Source organism: Semicossyphus pulcher, unplaced genomic scaffold (genome assembly GCF_022749685.1).
Source record: "Semicossyphus pulcher isolate SPU_LCO1_2020_fin unplaced genomic scaffold, fSemPul1.0.p SCAF_20, whole genome shotgun sequence".
NCBI classification, from domain to species: domain Eukaryota; kingdom Metazoa; phylum Chordata; class Actinopteri; order Labriformes; family Labridae; genus Semicossyphus; species Semicossyphus pulcher.
Genome location: NW_027211694.1, coordinates 15,214,966 through 15,233,421, shown reverse-complemented (window position 1 = coordinate 15,233,421; position 18,456 = coordinate 15,214,966). Strand labels below are relative to the sequence as shown.

Genomic DNA, 18,456 nt, shown 5'->3' with positions numbered 1-18,456 from the left:
CTGCAGAAACAATAGAAACCTGCCCTACCTGTTCTGGGAAAGCAGCCCAGCCCCATTGTTGCTGTGGGATTATGGGAAATGTAGTCACTGCAACAATGTCAGTGAGACTCACAGATCATTATTTCAAATTCTGGTCAACATCCCAAAATGTGTGGTATAGCCTTAAATCAGCATTAAATAGGTGCATTTACTGAAGTATAGTATAGTAGAGCCTGGAGAGTAGTATATTAGCTTAGCTTAGCTTCCATGTAGGAACTCCAGGTGGCTTCCCCCAACAGGGACCATGCAGACTGTTATCAATACTAGGTGTACTACGTACAGTAGATAAAAAAATCTGAACTATCCCTTTAAGAGCAAAAATAAGCCTTAGTTACAAATGTGTAATATAGTTCAAACTGCATTAAATGAGACAGGCTGCATTAACATCCGCTTCATATTAGGAGCTGTAGGCCTATTAGGAGATTGAGGTCATCCTCTTACTTTTTATATAGATTTGTAACACACATTTTACTATTGGGTCAAGTATTTTTAGAACCAATATCTTAAGATTGGGCTGTTTTTACCCTACTGTACTCTTAAAAGTAAAATTCTCACGAAAAACTATTTTAAAAAATACCCCCCCCCACACACACAAAAACCCCCAACCTAAGACCGTCTGGAAGCATTGCTATATCCTTAGTATAATGCCCAAAACCATTTTTTCACCAATAACACGTAATTGCACTCCTTTAATCTTGGTAGAACATCATTCCGTACGCTAATCCTCTTGAGTCCGATATATCCGAGCGCATTTGAAAGCAGCACAGAGTATCCTCACCCAGCACATCACAGTGACGTCCTGTGCGGATAGATAGATGCACAGATAGATTCCGTTACTGTTACATAGTATCACAGCTCTGCAGCCTTTATATTTTCTGTATGTAACAGATCGTATTGAAGCTCGGAATAGAAGCGGCAGCATGCAGCGGAGCGCGGTGGTCGTGGTGGCGGACAAAACGAGCCTGAAGAGGCCGTTTATTTTTGCAAATGCTGTTCATATGGTAGGTGAATTTTCCTGCTTTTGAATGGAATTTCAGCCAAGAGGCCTGTTTGTTTGCATTTTAAAGGCCATGTTTCCTGTTAGGCTGACTGATTATTTAGGTTAAAAAAATCATCATTTATTATTAACACAAATAAACCTCGTGTTGTAGGCTATGTCTGTCTGTCTCTCATACTAACATGCTGCAGAATCCCCTCCCTTTAAAAATATATACATTGTGGCTGCTGCAGTGCATTTTATACCATGATGTTTTGAGGTTTAATGCTCAAAAATGATGGGACAAAAATCACTGCTAGCGAAATCAAAAACACTCTTAAGTGATGGACATAAATCAGATTTGCATAAAGGACAACAATCATTTTTCCTCCCTCCTTTCCCCTAAAGATTATGTTTTTGTGATGTTTAAAATGTGTTTGTGTTTCTTAGCTGGAAGTAATTTGCCGTAAAAGCTTTCGTTTTGGCTGCTATTACTGTCCTAAAAAAGGGTATTATTCCAGTTGTAGGCTAATCCGGGATAGCTTTAGCCCTTAAATGAACTACCCTGCTTCTCTTAAGAGGATGAGTTCTGCAAGGAAAGATCAAATCTGAACAATTTACGTGAGATTTGCTTTAAATTTGACAGATTAGATACCATTTTTAGACTCAATTTCATTGTAAGCCAACAATATCTACTGAATGCATTGTCTGTATTCCTCTAAACACTTTCCATGTCTTGTAGTAGTTTGCAAACTTAATGTTTTTCATGTTCTTTTCTCCAAAAGGCGCTGTGCTTCTTCATGTTGACCATGACAGTAGCTTGGCATAGAGACCTCATCCAAACCGGCAAAGTAAGACTGACATCATTTTCTTCTCCAACCAGATAAAAAGAAAACAGCGCTGGAAGCAGAACTAGTCCTTGTTTTGTGAGGTTTTAAATGAGCAAAAGAGTTGCTGGCATATTGAAATAACAGGAATTATTAATGCATGACTTCCATCAATATCGCCTGAACACACCACAGCAGCACTTTTTTATATTGTCTTTTCTCTGCAAGATCCGAGTTCAAGCCCTCGTGTTGGCAACCATCTGCCAGTTAAAGCGTCCTTGTGCAGGACAGTGAATTATCTTCAGGCGCTATAGGGTACCGCTCTGTGGCTGACCCTGACCTTTGACCGCTTTTGTAGCCCTGCTATCGCTGAAATGCAGCTGTGGCAACAAAATAATATGAATATTAATTGGAAGGGAATATTTTAGTCCAGAAAACAACAACTGTTTGTCAGGGTCAATATATCAGTTTTAACGTTTTTTCTGTCCTCAGCTGGTGTCCAACGCTTCTGTAGTGATCATGTACGTCATGGAGATCGGCTGCCTGCTGCTCTCAGTGCTCGGTGTGTTTGGAGCCTGTAAAGGAAAAAGATGGTGTTTGATTCTGGTAAAAACCTGCTTTAACTCTATTATAATAGAGTTAATGTTCAAAGTGTTTCTTCTTCTGAATGATGTACATCTTTATTTCCTTTGGTGTGTGTGCAGTATGCAGCCGGGATGGCAGCAGCCAGTCAAACAATAATTGTAAGAACAGCGCTAAGTTACCAGGATGTGTACGAGGTAAAGTACTTTAAAAGTCCTTGTTTACAATATTTCATGTGATCCTTAATAACACGCAGCAATTAAAAAGCGGAAATATGTATTCATATTCAAAGAAGAATGTGATTTGTCGGCCTCCTCAGAAACGTGTGGCCCGCGAGGAGGCAAAGCTGCTGTCCATGATGCCGCTGAGTGGAACCAGCAAAGCCAACAGGACGCTGCTGTACAGCATTCAAGAAGAGGTAAGCTGCTTTTTTTCTGTTTTTCAATATATATCTCCAATAATATGACATAAAAGCGTCAGTATGATCTAGTGCAGGGGAAATCACGTAATCCATCCCCAATTAAAACAACATATTTTTATTATTTTTGAATCCTTTAATTAATTTCTCTTCTCTTTTGTTCCTTTATGACTGATGTCACAAAATAATAACATGAAAGTAGTGAAGACTTTAGTCACTTTGTCTTATTAGTATAAGTATGTAAGTTTTGGGGGTAAGGCTGCTTTCATGTTCCCAAGATGCTTTGGTGCAAGTAAACAGGAAGTATGATTTGGCCATGTTTTTTAGGCCTTTTGTTACCATTTTTGTAAATTGGCACTAATATTAATATGCTGAATCAGCTATAAGCAGCTGCTGTGTTCGTTAAACCTTTGAATGTACAGACAACCATCACTGGATAACTGATATAGAGGAAAACTTGAAAACATCAAGAATCTCAGGCAAGTTCTGGAGTTTTCCATGACGTCTGAATGGGTTTCGTCATGTATTTGTTGGTATTCTCAGAAAGTGTAGGTCAAACCCAATCTAAAAATAGATGGATCATGTCTCAGATTTGATTGAGTTATGACTCAGAACGTCCCCCTTGGGGAGGCGCACGTCAAGTTTGAAAACCTCCGTATCACAAGCTGCACTCTTAATGGCATCACGACCACACAGGGCTGTCCCCAGCTGGCTTGCCATACTTGCTGGTTTCCTTGTTAGCATAGTATGATTAGCTCAGCCTGATAATAAAACTAGCTTAGCAGTTGTTTATTGAGGGGGGCTCTCGGAGACAAGATTTGGTGGGTTCTTGTTGTAAAGTTGTCCCCAAACACACAGAAACACAAAGCACACACAACTCTCAGGTGGCAATCAAACATGAATGAAGCCACACCTGCAGTATATGTAGTCTTTGGGGCGTGGCCAGACAAGCAAGCGTGTCCCTTCTTAAAGAGGTATTAACGTACACTGCTGAATCATTTTGTAACTTTTCACAGAATAATACAAAAAAATGTCGATCATTCATGTGTGCAGATATGTTTATGCGCTGATTGTGTTATATTGTGTAATGGGTTTAGTAGGGCTTTATTGGTTTTGGATGTTCTATTTATCTGTCCTCTGTGTGTGTTTATCCCCTCCAGTTTGAGTGCTGTGGTCTTATTGAAGGCTACAAAGACTGGGGATCTTCCATCCCTCCCTCCTGTAACTGTCAATATCCTGGAAAATGCGTGAGTATCTCTTTTCGAATACACAGAGCAAAAGCAGCGAACATGACTCATTCATTTTTCCGGGCCTGAAGCCGCACATAGTATATTGGTCAACTTTTTTACTGGAGAAAACGTCAGCATTCTGTCCTTTAACTGCAATAAACTGTATTAGAAATAGCTTCACCGGTTAAAGCTAAGGAGCACAGCATATTCAAGTTGGATCCTTCACCTCCCCAGGTGAGGACAATCAGGGATAACGAGCTGTCAGGCAATCAGTCCCACAGGCTGTAAGCATTCAACCAATCAGAGAGGCACAACCCATAATCAAATATGGACACTACACAATCTATGATGGACAGAAACTACATCAGGTTATTTGGAAACATTTAAATAAATTCAAGACAATTTATGCAATGTCATCTCCTCCATAATGACATTAATATTTGTCTGAGGATAACACTGTTCTAATTTTACTTTCTAATTACCTCTAAATCGGTAGTGAGTTAAAAGTTATATAACATTAAAATAGCCACATAAAATCAAACTTTATAAATCAAGAAAATTACATTAAATCTTATTATATAAATAAACACATGATCAAGACAATGTGTAAAAATCATCCAAAATGAAAAATATATGATCAAATTCCTAATTAGTTGATATATCCATAAAAGGTCCATTCAAGCTGAAATTCACAGCATCACACTCAGCAAGAGACAATGGGAGACACTGTCTGCACTCTTGATATCCAAGGTGCTTTGGGTCATTGTAAAAATCCCAGATGCGTGTCTTTTCAGTAACAGGTTATCACCTCTAGATGGAACCATAAGCTCAAAATCATAAGGTTTGGTTTGTGGGACTTTTCTCAGAGGGCATCAGAAAGAAAAACCTATTTTAGTTTTCTGGACTAAAATGTGAAATATCTAAATTTCCCCCTAATGACATTGATGACTATTTAGTGATCCTCTTTTTTTACGTCCTGTATTGTGATGGGACATTTTACTCCTCACCAGATCCGACTACGGGGCAGCGCCACACTCGGGGCTCCAAAGAACCAGTATGTTTATCAAGAGGTAAAAGACCTTCAGATTGTTTAGTACAATGATTTTGTAGGCTTGTTGGTCTAGTGAAAGGTTGTACCTTCACATTTGTGGCACACCTCATCATGAAGTAGTATCTGCTTGCTAACTCCCATATTAGAAAACAGATATTTTGTACACTGTACGTAATGTACATAAGTTTCCATTCCCTTACCAGCACATTTAACATGACCTGCACTCTTCTCCACAGCCTTGCCTTCCAATTTATGTTTCTGAACTGAAGCTTGCATTCTCATTGGCGATGGGTATACAATTTGGAAGTGCAGTTTTTTGGGTATGTATGTTTTTTTTATACATTAAGTGTTTGGTAGGACTTAACACAGCTATTAATTTGGACACTAATTCCACCTTAACCTGCGTTTCCACTGCAGTAACTATCTCCAGGTACTAGGAACCTTTGAAAGAACTTTTTCACTGCAAGGACCAGGGTCTAAATTTAGGTCCAAGAACATTATTTTACCACCCTGCTCCATAGAGGAGTACTTTCCAAAAATACAGGATTTCTGGGTGGGACTTACAGAGTTGAACATTTCTGATTGGCTCTGCTGTCACTAACCAATAAGTTGTTTTTTGTTCATTGTGCTTTGGCACTTCAGTCGAGTTACTTCTGCAGTAGAAACACAGACAACAGCAGGTGGAAGGTACATTTTTTTGGAAGCGTAGTTCCTGGAACTAAAAGTTCCAGCTCGTTCGGGTGGAAACTTTTAACATGTTTAACTATCAAATTCAGGCAGTGATCAATATTTGGTGTCCGAGCCAACAGCGGCAGTAACATGCAGTAAATGTCCTTTTTTTAAAAAGTAGACTTTGGTGGTCAGGTTTTATCCTTTGTTAGCAGAAAACCATGTGAACCCAGCTCTCAGCCTTGAGGAACACCACAATACAATATGAGCTAACTCTTTTGCTTCCCTTTCCAGGTGGTTTTACTCGTCATGAGCATCAAGCTGATGGGCCAGATCAGACGGAAACAGGAGTTCATGGCTCTCCTCCAATCAAACAGATATGTTCCTGGTGCCTTCTAGTCACCTCCTACGTTTTGATACACTCGTCCAAGTTACTAGCAAGAAAACCTTGTTTGAATTTGCACATGTAAACAAATTATGCTGTATACCATAACCTGGCTATTTTGTGCTATAGCAACATATGTTAACGTAATAATTTTCTATTACCACATATTATTGCATGTAACCGATATTGAGAATTAATCTACATGCATAGATCAATTTCAAATGAGTCTTGTTTTGCCTTACTGCTGTAAAAACAATGCAATTTGAAAGAAAAAATAATGATTTAACAATCATTACGTTTTCACATGCTTTTGTCATATATCTAAAAATGATTATATCTTACCAAGCTGAAAATTAACAAATATAGCAGGAAGTTAATTAATTAATGGGTTTAATTTAACACTTTTCAACTGGACCAACTTATTCTAAATATATTTAAAGGCTTGTGCTCGTCTTAAGCTCACTCATTGGTTTTCCAGCATTAGAGCAACCAATAATCTTTGAAATATAATAAACTTAATAACCTGTATGTAGCACCTTTCTTAAACAGTGTTTACAAAGTGCTTCGATTGAAATGTAATCTTTATATTATTATTAAGGGATGTATTTTCTTGGAATGAGCCACAGCTCTCATTGAGACACCAGAATGTCTTGATGCCTTGTTAAGCACATGTGAAAGTTTATCACGCTGTTCTGTTTCCTTTAAGCACATTTAGATAGTAAGACATGTTGTTATGTCCAATGGGAGGAGAGAAGACTCGGTATGGTTGCACATTCAGTAGACATGCAGTAAATCCTTCATCTTTCATTGATTTTAAGGTTTGGGAGTATATTGACAAGGCCGCTGCAGACAGGTTGTGAGAGGCTCTTGTAGGAAAATGTGTCACCTATTATCGTGCATGGACTGTCACGTCCCCACTGATGCCACTCCGACCAAAGACGCCTTTATGCAACATCACGTATGCATGAGTAGCCTGAGGTTCAAATGTCTCCAAATGTCATGAAACAGCAGATCCAATGTCTACCTGTGCACTTTAACCATTAATGCCTAAAATACAGTATGTTATTGCAAATGTATGGTATTTTTATTTCTGTCATACACAGTTTTTTAATTTATTTATGGAATGAAAGTATGTAATATTTTGTAAATAGCAGGAATAAAACATGTGATTCTTGTTCCTTTGACATCTTGAAATCATTTCTGGTTGTAGATTTGTGCTACTGACTTCTTTTTTTTTTCACCTCCACTATATTTCTTATGGAAATATTTTTTAGCTTATATATATCGTGGAAATAAAACTACAATATTTTCATCCCGAGATGTAGTGGAGTTATAATATATCTGGGAAATTAAAATACTCTAGTATAGTACAAGTAACTTTAAACTGTACTTAGGTGTACTAGATATACGGGCATTGTGCAGAACAAGACATAGTGGCGAGGGTAAGGGGTTTATGACATCAATGTGAATAAATACAGCGTACACTTAAATTGAAATGTTTGTTTTTATGTAGGACTCTTTAAAGGGACTAAAGTACATGGTACTCCTTACCCCGTCTGCAGCTGTGCTTAGCTTAGCTTCCTTGTGGGAACTCCTGCCGGCTTCTCCTGACAGGGACCGTCCTGACTGTTATCTACTGTATGTAGTACACTTACTATTGATGAGTACCTCATACAACCCCACATAAAAAAACCCTGAACTATCCCTTTAAGTAACATTTTTAAAGGAGGGGTATTGTGCTAATTTCAAGCTTCACTCTGTGACTGAAATTTGAAGCTTGACAGTGAGTGATTTCAGTCTGTGGAGTAGCTTAGCATAATTCACAGTTTAAAAAACGTATTTTTCTCACACTGGTGCTCTGTGCAGGCCCTCATACAGCCTCTGTCTGAAACGACTCATTCAGCTCTGTCCCTTTAAGAAACCCCGCCCCTACAAGCCCACTTTCTTTTGATTGGCCTGCTCTCGCTGCACTTTGTGACGTCACAAAGTGCAGTGTGTAGAAAAGATGGCGTTCACAGCAGCCTGCAGACTGAGCTGAGAAGCTTTGGGATTTCGCCAACATGCTTTTACCTACAGATTTGAAACTTCACTCACCTTAGTTTGTACATCCAACATTGTTAAAATATATATAATTCTTAACTTTCAAACAGCATAATACCACTCTTTGAATGTAGGACAACATGGAATTTTTGTGACAATATTCTAACCACAATTATGTATTTCAAAATATCATGATGTTAACTTTTTGAGATGTATTTCAAATAACCCGTCAAACAGTCCTATTCATTAGCTTTAGCATTTTAATACAAGCAATGGCTGATTTTACATTCATTATAATGATGCCAGATGGGTTAAACAGTTGGCAGATTATTGAAAGATGGATGAAGATTACTGCCTGAACTTGCTTATACATTCTCCTTTTATGCAGCAGATAATCAAGTCAGAGGGATTTGGATTTACATCTTTGGCTACCAAAATGAAAGAAACATTTACCAACAACAACAAAAAGTTGACACAAAGTTTGTCACAATATGATTAAAGAAAACCATAAAAGTACAAAACCATAGAATAAAAGTAAACATTCTTATTTACGCTCTTATACATCCATAAAGTACACATTTATACAGTCATTTCATCATCAGTTGATTTTGTTGTTAAAACCACTTTTTCTGTAAATATTTTATGATTTATGTCTCGGATCAAATATGCTAAATTAGTTTCCAATCAGAGTTGAAAATGCCACAGAAGAGTTCAAATATAATCATTACAAAAATGAATGAAGGGTTCCAATTAAAACACTTAACAAAGAAATTAAAAAGGCACACGTGTTTTTTTGAAACTTCACTCTGTTGGAGGAAACTTCTGATACATATTTAAGCATTGTAAAACTCCTACATGTCCTTGTACCAATCCCATAGTTCAGGACGCTTTTCCAAACTTTCAGACCAAAATATGCGTCCATGAAATAGCAGCTAAAAATTTAAATCATGTGTAGTCTGCAGCGTCTGTAAGAGTGATGTAGTTTCCTGCCTTTGCCTCCGGGCTGTAGACCACTGTAGGGGTGTCCTCCTTCCGATTCAGATGACACAGAATGACAATACACAGCGCGACTGACAATACCTAAAAGACAAAAAAAGTTATTACTACTTATCCACGTTTTGCTGATTCATCATTTGCCCAAATGAGTTATCAGAAAACCAAAAATTTGAAGACAAAGAGCCTGTTTACAGGCATTCCTTTCATGTTTCATTCCAGAGGAATCCTCTGAGGTTGAGAAATGAAACCAATGCTCAAGTGCCAAAACTGCAGTTCCTAGAGTGGCCACTTGAGGCTGGCTCCAAAAGTGAGTCAATCCCCATCAGGCCTCATGTTAAAATGCAAAACTTCCCAGCTGAAATAAACATGTTTACAACCTGGAACAAAAAATGGTTTTGGTCTCTGGCTATGTTTTCTATTTATGACAATTGTGCATGGGGTGAATTTTGATGCAACTGTTATTATATTAAGGCCAAAAGGTATGCATAATTTTACTTTATTTAACCAGGAAGTCCATTGAGATAAAATCTCTTTTCCGAGGGAGACCTGGCCAAGACGGCATACCAGTTACAGTTCAAACAAAGATAAAACAATAACAAACAAGAAATACAACCATCAAAAACAAAAGGAAAGGACTGAGACCGGCTCAAATGAAGCAGTTACATTTTTCAGAAACATGGGCTTTTAACATGGCTTTAAATTGTTCAAAGGGGACTAGATTTTCAAGATATAGTTTGTCCGGCAATAAGAGGCATGGCTGCTTTGAGTGACAGGTTGGTGCTGCTAGTGGTTTTCTAGCAAGCTCTCTTAGCTTATTTAGTCTTGAATTTAACAACTCCAGTTAGCAACATCACAAAAAAGTAATCTCACTCTGTGGGAAACAAGCTGGTTAACTAGCTAATTCATCAACTAACGGATTAGGCAGAGTAAAAAGGCCCTTCCGTTCTTTTGTGTAATGCTGGCTATTCAATTTAGTTGAAAACAAAAACTTTTACATTTAAAAGTTTATTCTTTCGGCAGCGCAAGAGTCCGCCATCTCGTTTGAATTGGCGGGCAATACATCTCGGGATATGTTGGGCCGAGAAGTATGCACCCAATGGATCCTTCGTGGCCCGGGAAACGGAGGACGTATTTGTCAGCCGCATCTGAGGGACCCTTCGCATTGGGACAGCCTTTGACACGCCACTGGGCCACAATCAGCCTCCAAATACGGCCTTCGAAGGCTGCAACCCCTGGAGTGTGACACTGCTGTAGACTGACAGTACTTACCCAGAGTAATGTGATTCCCAGCATTATGCCCAACAAAATATATAGGCCAGCCATGTGATGAGCAATCAGTTGTGGAAGGCACGGCTGAAACAGAAGAGTGAATCAATGTTTTATACGACATCATCACTTTAAAATATGTTTGTAGAGTCAACAGGATTTAGAGAATTGAGTAACAAATCTTGGGCTTCATTTAAATGCGTCAGGAGGCAAATAAGTTGGAAACCACTTCTTCATTCCACAGAATTTTTCTCAAGAAATGGTTACAAGACCTTTCTCAGTTCCTTGTGTCAACCAACAGAGGAAAACAGAGAAATGATACAGTAAGAAAAGTTACCTTCATACTATTTTTCCCCCTGATTTTTGCTTGCACTGTTGTAATACTGTATGTTACATTCATAAGCATAAAAGTACACAATCTTTTTCTGGTATTGCAGTTGTAAAAAAACTGTTATGTGTCATCAATGAAATGGTAATTAAAGCTACTGTGTGGAACTTTTGGTTTGTGACCATTTTGGCTCCCCCTGTGGACAAAGCCGTACCTCTTCTCTCTTGCTCATTTTGTCCTGTACATAATTCAGAAAAACCAAATCCTGCTTTCGTTAACAATCATATGTATCACTCACTTAAAAATTTTGCCCTGGAAAACTTAAACAAAGGCAGCAACACCTACCCCCCGCCAGCGTTTTCAGGCATTAAAAATAACTATATAGAAACAATCAATCTTGTTGCTGATGGTCTGGTTTGCTTTTGTAGGTCTTATAGAGTAATCAGAATTAATTTCAGTCTATTTCATAACCAGTGAAAAACTCCTCACAGGAGCTTTAAAACATTAAAAATGAACAATATTAATAATAATAATAATATGTGTATTACCTCTTTATAAATCATGACGGGCTGGACACCATCCGTCTCAAAATGAATGCTGTTCCTTGGAGCTGCCACCTGAAATACACAGACATGAGTCACCCACTGAACCATTAATGCTTTGTATCAGGTACTTTTGGACCATTAAATGAGGGAATGCATCAAGGCCGGCTTCAGGCTAAAGAACTTTTACAATCATAAGAGATTTCAAAATTGGTTGGCTTCACAGGTGTTCTTCTCTCTAATCTAAAACATGCACACAAGATTGAAAAGAAAGAAGCATAGCAAATTAAAATTATCATGTTTGCCAGAGGGAGCGAGCACATCCTCACATCAGCTTGTGCGATCCCACGTGATCTTAGTCTCTGTTTTGTTTACAACTGCTTTCCTCTGACTACAACCTGCTGTAGTGATGCTTTGCAGCGAGAAAAAACAGAAGCACAAGGCTTAACAAGTCTGATACGACATTTTTTTTGTGAGACACGGTCAACACACATTTTACATTCTTCAGCGAGAAATGAAGGTGATTATGTACCTGTTCGTTTTCCATAAGTAGCAGCAAGCTAGCTAACGGAATCAGAGCTAAAATAATAACTGTTGCATTGAATCGCGTCTGTCACCTTGCAGACTTCTTTATCATTTGCTGTTGTGGTGCAACTCGGAAACAACTCACGTAATAATCCAATTTTTGAATCCTAAATATCAAACATGTTTGAAATTATCGGGAGGTTTAAGACTGGATCTGTGAATCGCCTCACATTTCTCACTCACACATGGCAAAGTGGACCCTTCGATGCACAGGCAGGATTTTGTGATGTTTTGGCCCCAGTCAAGGTAGCCCTGATCCAGTCCACAACACTGAAACTGAGAAGGAAGACGAAAGGTACAGGACAGAATTAGAAGACATAGAAGGGCTTTGTTACTACTAAACAGTGTTAAAAAACTGGTTGGTTGTCTTCGTGCTCTCTAAAGCAATTGGAATTGAGATTGTGCTCTATAAAAATAATCCTTAACTTGAAAATGAATGCATTCACACATTCGCAGGGTTACCTACTTCCATTTGTATTTCTTGGAAGGTGTTTAGTATATCATCACTAACATTGGACAATGGCAGGTAGTTCAGGTAGTGCCTTGTTAAATCTTTAGCCATCTGAAAAACAAAACAGACAAAAAAAAATTAGACAACTAGCAGGCCAACACATGGTATAGAATTTTTTAGGCTAATTTTTGATTGACAAATTCAAAACAAAAATGACTGGCAGCCATGTTTTTGTTGGAAGTGAAGTTGCAACATTATGGATTTAAAGCATTACAGTTTTAAATTCAAAAGGTGTCTGTTAGTTACTTCGGTTTATATCTGGAGTTTGCGAACGCTCCTCCCACTCATATTGCAATTTCGGCTGATCATTTTCTAATCCCCTGCCCCGGAATCATCTAACTAGATACAGCAGGTTAGCTAAGATGTTGCTGCTTGCTAGCTGCAATACTACAACCAGTAGAACCACATTCAATATCTACAAAGTTTGAAAGAGGGTGTCTTTTTAATTGCCTTGATAAAAACCAAAATACAACAAGCAAAATGTATAAGGAATGGATTAAACTTTATGTTTACCAGCTTTAGCTTAAGTTGCACACGTTATCTTTTGCTAGCTTACTACTTCCGCATGTAAGCTTTTTATCTATGCAATATTATGCACAGTAATGTGTTTGGTAATTAATTGTATGTGTTTAAACTTCTCTAGCTGACTTCACAATTGTTAAATATTCTGTATATGGCTGACATTATTACAGTGGATGTTCCTTTTGTCTTTTTTTCATAGGGGTTAGCAGAGCTAAATTAGCATATAGCGTGTTTCTGCATTAACCCCATGTCCCAAGAGCACTGTTTGCTCACATTTTAAGAGACTAGTTAGTCTCCACTGTTTAAACTGCAAAACAAACAAAGATAAAACAAAACATAAGAAAAATGTTTCAAATTCAGTTGGAATGATCTTCTGACACTGAGGAGAAATCAATGTTTTAAGTCAACTGTCTTGCTTATGAATCTGAGTGTTTTAAGGAGTATGAAAGCAGTATGCTATAAGCTGCAAGTCAGTGATTTCAACATATCGTCATGGGGGAACCTACATCCAACATTTAACCAAGGGAAAAACATTGCTGGGAAACATAACGTCTTGTGAAAGGTTCTCAAATGTTTCATATTACGAGGATATTGAGATGTCGAAACAAAGGACCATGGGAACATCAAAACCCTGGGAACATTTAGGCCTAGATGCTTCACCTGTTTCGAGCCTGCGGGGAACAAACGCTGATTTTAACAGTTATTTACAGCTGTTATTAATTAATTCCTAATACTCAAACCATTTTATCCTTTTAACATTTAAGCACTGATCTTACAACTATGTTGCTTGTCCAAGTAGGTTTTTCTACAGCATCAAATTGCCCGAGAATTATAAGAAAAACAAACAATACATTAAGATGTTCAGTACAGTGCTATAATACTATGGCTAACTAGATTTCCCAAAAATGGACATACATTGCTGTTTCCCTATTTTAATATGCTATATTTAAAGGAAATCTCAGAGCTGGTGTACAAATTGAAGAACTTTTAGGAGACCTGGAAATCGTACGCAGAAGCATTTACTAAAGCTAAATCAAGGAGAACCAGGATGGAAAAGTCAGAAAGCAAACACTATTATGTCAACCAATTCTTAATGTTACTTCCTGGCGGGAGTATTTAACCCTTTACTAGACATGCAAGATACACTACATGTCCAAGAAGGTATATTTTCCACTCAGCTAAAGATGTGTGAATGTTATGTTGGGTAATGGATTCTAACTAAGTTAACCTAAGTCATGTTCTGTGTCACAGGTCATATTCAAACCCATACATGTCATTTGAAAATGAAAACCTTGACATGTGTGGCAACACTCATAGCATGTTGGGTGGTACTTGGCAAACTTTCAGCTAATCTTTGATCCTTGCTCCCAACCTAAAGAGAAGCTAACTAGACCCTAGTCCTGTCTACGTTTCTGTATTAGTTTTGGTATTGCCTCTTCAAACAAATGTGAAGAAATACTTCAAAGTGGAGTTTGTAATACCTTTGATTGCGCAGCCAGTGCGTTAATTTCACACACAATCATGAAAAGGCTGCTCAGGATCATTCCCACTGCAAACTGAGACACAGACACACACATGTAGACATGAGCAATCAAATTCTGAGTGTGTTGTAGGATGTAGTTCATTATTTCTACTACTTTTACTATAGGATGTACTTTTTTTCTTTACCCACCACTATCAGCGCCCATTTCTTCTGTTTGCAGGCCCCATATAGACCGAAACTGCTCAAGAGCAGAGGTATGATGGCGACAGCATACATGCCATGCAGGCCTGCAGCAAACTTTTCTATCTGTGGAGAAAACAAACAGAGAACCAGGTCAGCGGGATCAGTAAACAAGGAAGAGTTCAATGCCCCGTTCTGTCTGAAATAACGTCGGTAAACACTTACAAAGACCTGTTTTATTTTCTTTTTGGCAAGTTTATGATCTTCCTTAAATTCTAAATACTTTACATAATACTGCCATGAATTTGTTTCCATTCATTTCAGTGATGCAGTGCAGGAGTTACTCAGCAGACACGTGAAACCTGCTTATGTCACTTGTCTGCAAATGGATGTGTTGAAAATTAAAAATCACTGATAAGATGTTTTTTTACTGTAAATGTTACCTCTTCATGGTTGTGGAGGTATCCGTGGCTAAACAAGGTCAAGGCCAACAGCAGGGCGTTGATGATCTGCAACAGCAGCAACACAGTCCATTTAGTCTTTTATTTCAGGGCTGCAACTAGCAATTATTTAAATTATTTATAAGTCTGCTGAATATTCCACAGTAGTAGTCAAACAAACATCAGCTGAAAGCAAAGACTACAGACAACATATCCAACTATTGGCCCAAAACCAAAAAATTGTGCCATGACGGATGGTTATATGCAACACTTGAGTTTATCAATGAAATTAAATCTGCTTCTCCTGGAAGAGCAAAGAGAAGGTGTACTGCTCCCATAGCATGACAGTTATAATTGACCTGCAGGGACACAAACAAGCAAAACCACATGTTACACAATCAGGTTCCCATGAAGTCCGTGTGAAAAATCGTAGAGGAGGAAGAGACTGGAAGAAGATTGACAGCCTAACAGTAGGTGTTAGGATCGCTTTCCTGTACATAGTGAGGCCTGTTTTTTTGTTTTGTTTTTAGTTCGCGTGTGAAGGCTTGAGTGGATGTGAAATCCCAGCAAAAAACAACAGATTTGATTTATAATCGCTTTAAGAGCCAACATAGACCATGTTGAGCCATCAGAAACTTTTGAGTTATCGATTTATCTTTGAGGTCACATTTCAAGAACAAATGCCAAATTCTAAAGTTTTATGTGCATATTATACAAAACTAAGCAACTTATTCAAAATCAATGTGATGGTATAGCTTTTTTAATGTGATTTTTTTCACCATGTTTTGACATTTTAAACACTCAGGTATTCAATTAATAATTTTTGTTAAAAGCTACCACTTGTAGCATGTACAGGACCAAATCAGCAAAGAGATAAGAGGTAAGGCTTTGTCCACAGGGGGCGCGAAAATCAACACAAACCTAAAGTTCCTCACAGCAGCTTTAAATATGAAAATAATTTATATGGAAATTCGGTGAAATTAGAATTTGAACATTAAGTGAAATTTGTTTAGAGATACGTAATAGCCTATTATTGTGGACACGTTCAGTATATGCCAAGTTCCTGTAACAATACAAGCCGAAATGTAACCAAAAACAGGGTTTATTATCTATATACTGCAAAGACTATTTATTATATTACTATATTACTACTATTATTATTATTCTGACACTTACGGTTCATTTCCTTTGCAGGAAAAGTTTAGATTTTTTAATATAAATAAAACAAATTCCATAAAAAGTCCTACCGTTCCTATCAAGCTTTAGCTGCAGTGCCAATATATTTTATTTAAACTACAAATTAGGCAAAATAACACCTCTCTTTAATGAGGTGCACTGGAAGCAAATGCATATTTGTAATTAAGCATCTGATAAATCATCTTATGAAGCCTGAAATGTTAACATATAGCGTGCCTGCCTACTACAGACTCTTTCTGTGGTGTACACGAGTTTAACAAACAGACTCACCACGATCAGACTTGTGACGATAATGTAACTCCTTTTCAGACAGACGTTTACTCTCCCCATTTTGTTTCGTTGTAAGTCGATAGTGATGTTTCAAAGCGTTCCCATGTAATACGAGAGAGACGCACGTCTGTTATTGTTGAAGACAGCGTTGACTCTCCGACACTCTAGTGGGTGGAGTAAGTCCTTGTGTTGTGTTGTGCAGGCGCAGGTCTTCTACATGCCCTCCAAGCATGGGGCTGAGGGCGTATCTGTGTGTCGGGGGGTGGGAGCTGCAGCTATTTATAGGGCCCGAGCACTGAACGCAGTGCGAGGACCCTACTGGAATCGTTGAGATTATTATTATTCTTTCTTTGCATCCGAAATGAATCCCATGTTAGGCGGTTTTAACATGCCCCAAAACTCATGAAAGTTTGCACATGCATCAAAAGTGGCAAAAGTTTGCAACTAATAGGGGTCTGGTGCATGGGCGTGGTAAAAATGGCTCCATGGCGCCACAACTCTGGCTCCAAATGAAGCATAACTGCAGCCTGAACATCACTGCATGCAAATATTTCCCTTCAGGCAGAGCGCCCCCTACTGGAAACAGGAAATGGTATGTTTTACGCCACAAGCCACTCCTCCAAGGCGGTAAATCATATCAACTTCAATTTATTGTCAGAAAAGCTTTAACACCTTGATTGAGGTTTGTAGAAAAATTTGGAGTTTTCATCAGAAGGCGTGTCCCTGGTGACGCAGCGAATACAGCATTCGCCATCATGCCTCGCCATACAATTTAGGCTGTTATAACTTGGCTGTACTTCATCATATCTGCACCACATTTCATATACGTGTACAGAGACATGCCCTGAACACATTTATCGTTTGCATTTTCATAATAGTGACAGCACCACCTACTGGCAACAGGAAATTACATGTTATATACTTTGATGTACTCCTCTCACTCGCCATTGAAACAGGAAGTTGTTGTAACTCCTTTATACAAGGTTCAATCTGCTCCAAATTTCATATAATTGATGACAGTCCCACCATGAACAGATCTACGCACTCATTTTTTCTGTCATAGCTAGAGAGCCAACCCTCATAAATTCAATCTGCTCCAGATTTGACAGGTTTGATGAGGGTGCTGCCCTGAACAGATCTGAAAATAAATATCAGTCATAGTCATAGCGGCATCTAGTGGAACGAGGCAGTAGTAGGTCTCACATCATCTCCAAATTGTAAATGTATGATGCCAGTCCTGGCCTGAACAGATCTACATATAAATTTGGCTCATGCTGAAAGCACCATCTACTTGTGCACAGCCTGTAGCTTCATGCACTCCCTGCTGCTGCAGCACACCCCACAGCTGCGACATACCACAACTCACACCCCACAGCTGCGACACACCCCAACGTGCACTGAGGTGCGAGGGCCCGTTCACACCGCTTGTGGCTTTAATTGTTTTTTTTCAAATTGATCGTGAATGCGGTCAGTAATATAGTTACATGCATCACTATTTCATTTCTGTGGTTATGACCACAGTGCAACTTTAATTGACATAACCATAAATGCAACACAAGCTTCAGTTTGGTCCAGATTTGTTTAATATATTTGACGTCACTGTGTTTTGGAATTTAAAATGTAAAAAAAAAAAAAAAGAGTAGAAGAAGAAGTTCACCAATCCTGGCTATATTACCAAATAGCAGAGAGAGAGAAAGAGACAGATTGGAGGACAGACATTGAAGAAACAGAGCTTTAAAATGTAGCTGAAGGAAAGTAGAAACATGAAGGAAAGGAAAGGATGTGGTTGTACATTTGTGTGTGTGTTCCTATGACTGAACTTGCCTTTTGTTCGGTCCCCAATAAAGCACTTTTTGTCTGCTGTACAAAGGGACTAGTGATAGTCTGCATCACATTTCCTCTCAGAGTCCCACCCACACA

At 38.4% G+C, this 18,456-nt stretch overlaps 2 protein-coding genes across 2 annotated transcripts; one reads left to right on the top strand and one right to left on the bottom strand.

The window, feature by feature from the left end:
• The first annotated feature begins 817 nt into the window (after positions 1-817).
• LOC138599626 (tetraspanin-8-like) lies at positions 818-7,360 on the top strand. The gene is made up of 9 exons (XM_069671376.1): positions 818-1,040; positions 1,801-1,866; positions 2,335-2,448; positions 2,547-2,621; positions 2,744-2,842; positions 4,003-4,089; positions 5,082-5,141; positions 5,359-5,442; positions 6,086-7,360. Exons 1-9 carry the CDS (start codon positions 960-962, stop codon positions 6,188-6,190), a joined length of 771 nt encoding a protein of 256 aa, XP_069527477.1. The 5' UTR covers positions 818-959; the 3' UTR covers positions 6,191-7,360.
• A 1,102-nt stretch (positions 7,361-8,462) lies between these two features.
• On the bottom strand, positions 8,463-16,711 carry LOC138599598 (tetraspanin-8-like). Its single transcript, XM_069671339.1, has 9 exons — positions 16,537-16,711; positions 15,073-15,138; positions 14,639-14,755; positions 14,448-14,522; positions 12,400-12,495; positions 12,117-12,209; positions 11,355-11,423; positions 10,482-10,565; positions 8,463-9,296 (listed from the first exon to the last, which is right to left on the bottom strand). Exons 1-9 carry the CDS (start codon positions 16,594-16,596, stop codon positions 9,162-9,164), a joined length of 795 nt encoding a protein of 264 aa, XP_069527440.1. The 5' UTR covers positions 16,597-16,711; the 3' UTR covers positions 8,463-9,161.
• Positions 16,712-18,456: the final 1,745 nt, after the last annotated feature.

Excerpts from the sequence above, each read along its gene's own strand:
- LOC138599626 (XM_069671376.1), top strand. The coding sequence starts at position 960 with ATGCAGCGGAGCGCGGTGGTCGTGGTGGCGGACAAAACGAGCCTGAAG. Across the intron at positions 1,041-1,800 it reads TTGCAAATGCTGTTCATATG|GCGCTGTGCTTCTTCATGTT; the intron begins GTAGGTGAATTT and ends TTTCTCCAAAAG. Across the intron at positions 2,622-2,743 it reads GTTACCAGGATGTGTACGAG|AAACGTGTGGCCCGCGAGGA; the intron begins GTAAAGTACTTT and ends CGGCCTCCTCAG.
- LOC138599598 (XM_069671339.1), bottom strand. The coding sequence starts at position 16,596 with ATGGGGAGAGTAAACGTCTGTCTGAAAAGGAGTTACATTATCGTCACA. Across the intron at positions 15,139-16,536 it reads TCGTCACAAGTCTGATCGTG|ATCATCAACGCCCTGCTGTT; the intron begins GTGAGTCTGTTT and ends CTGCTGTTGCAG. Across the intron at positions 11,424-12,116 it reads AAGGGTCCACTTTGCCATGT|GTGGCAGCTCCAAGGAACAG; the intron begins GTGAGTGAGAAA and ends TGTGTATTTCAG.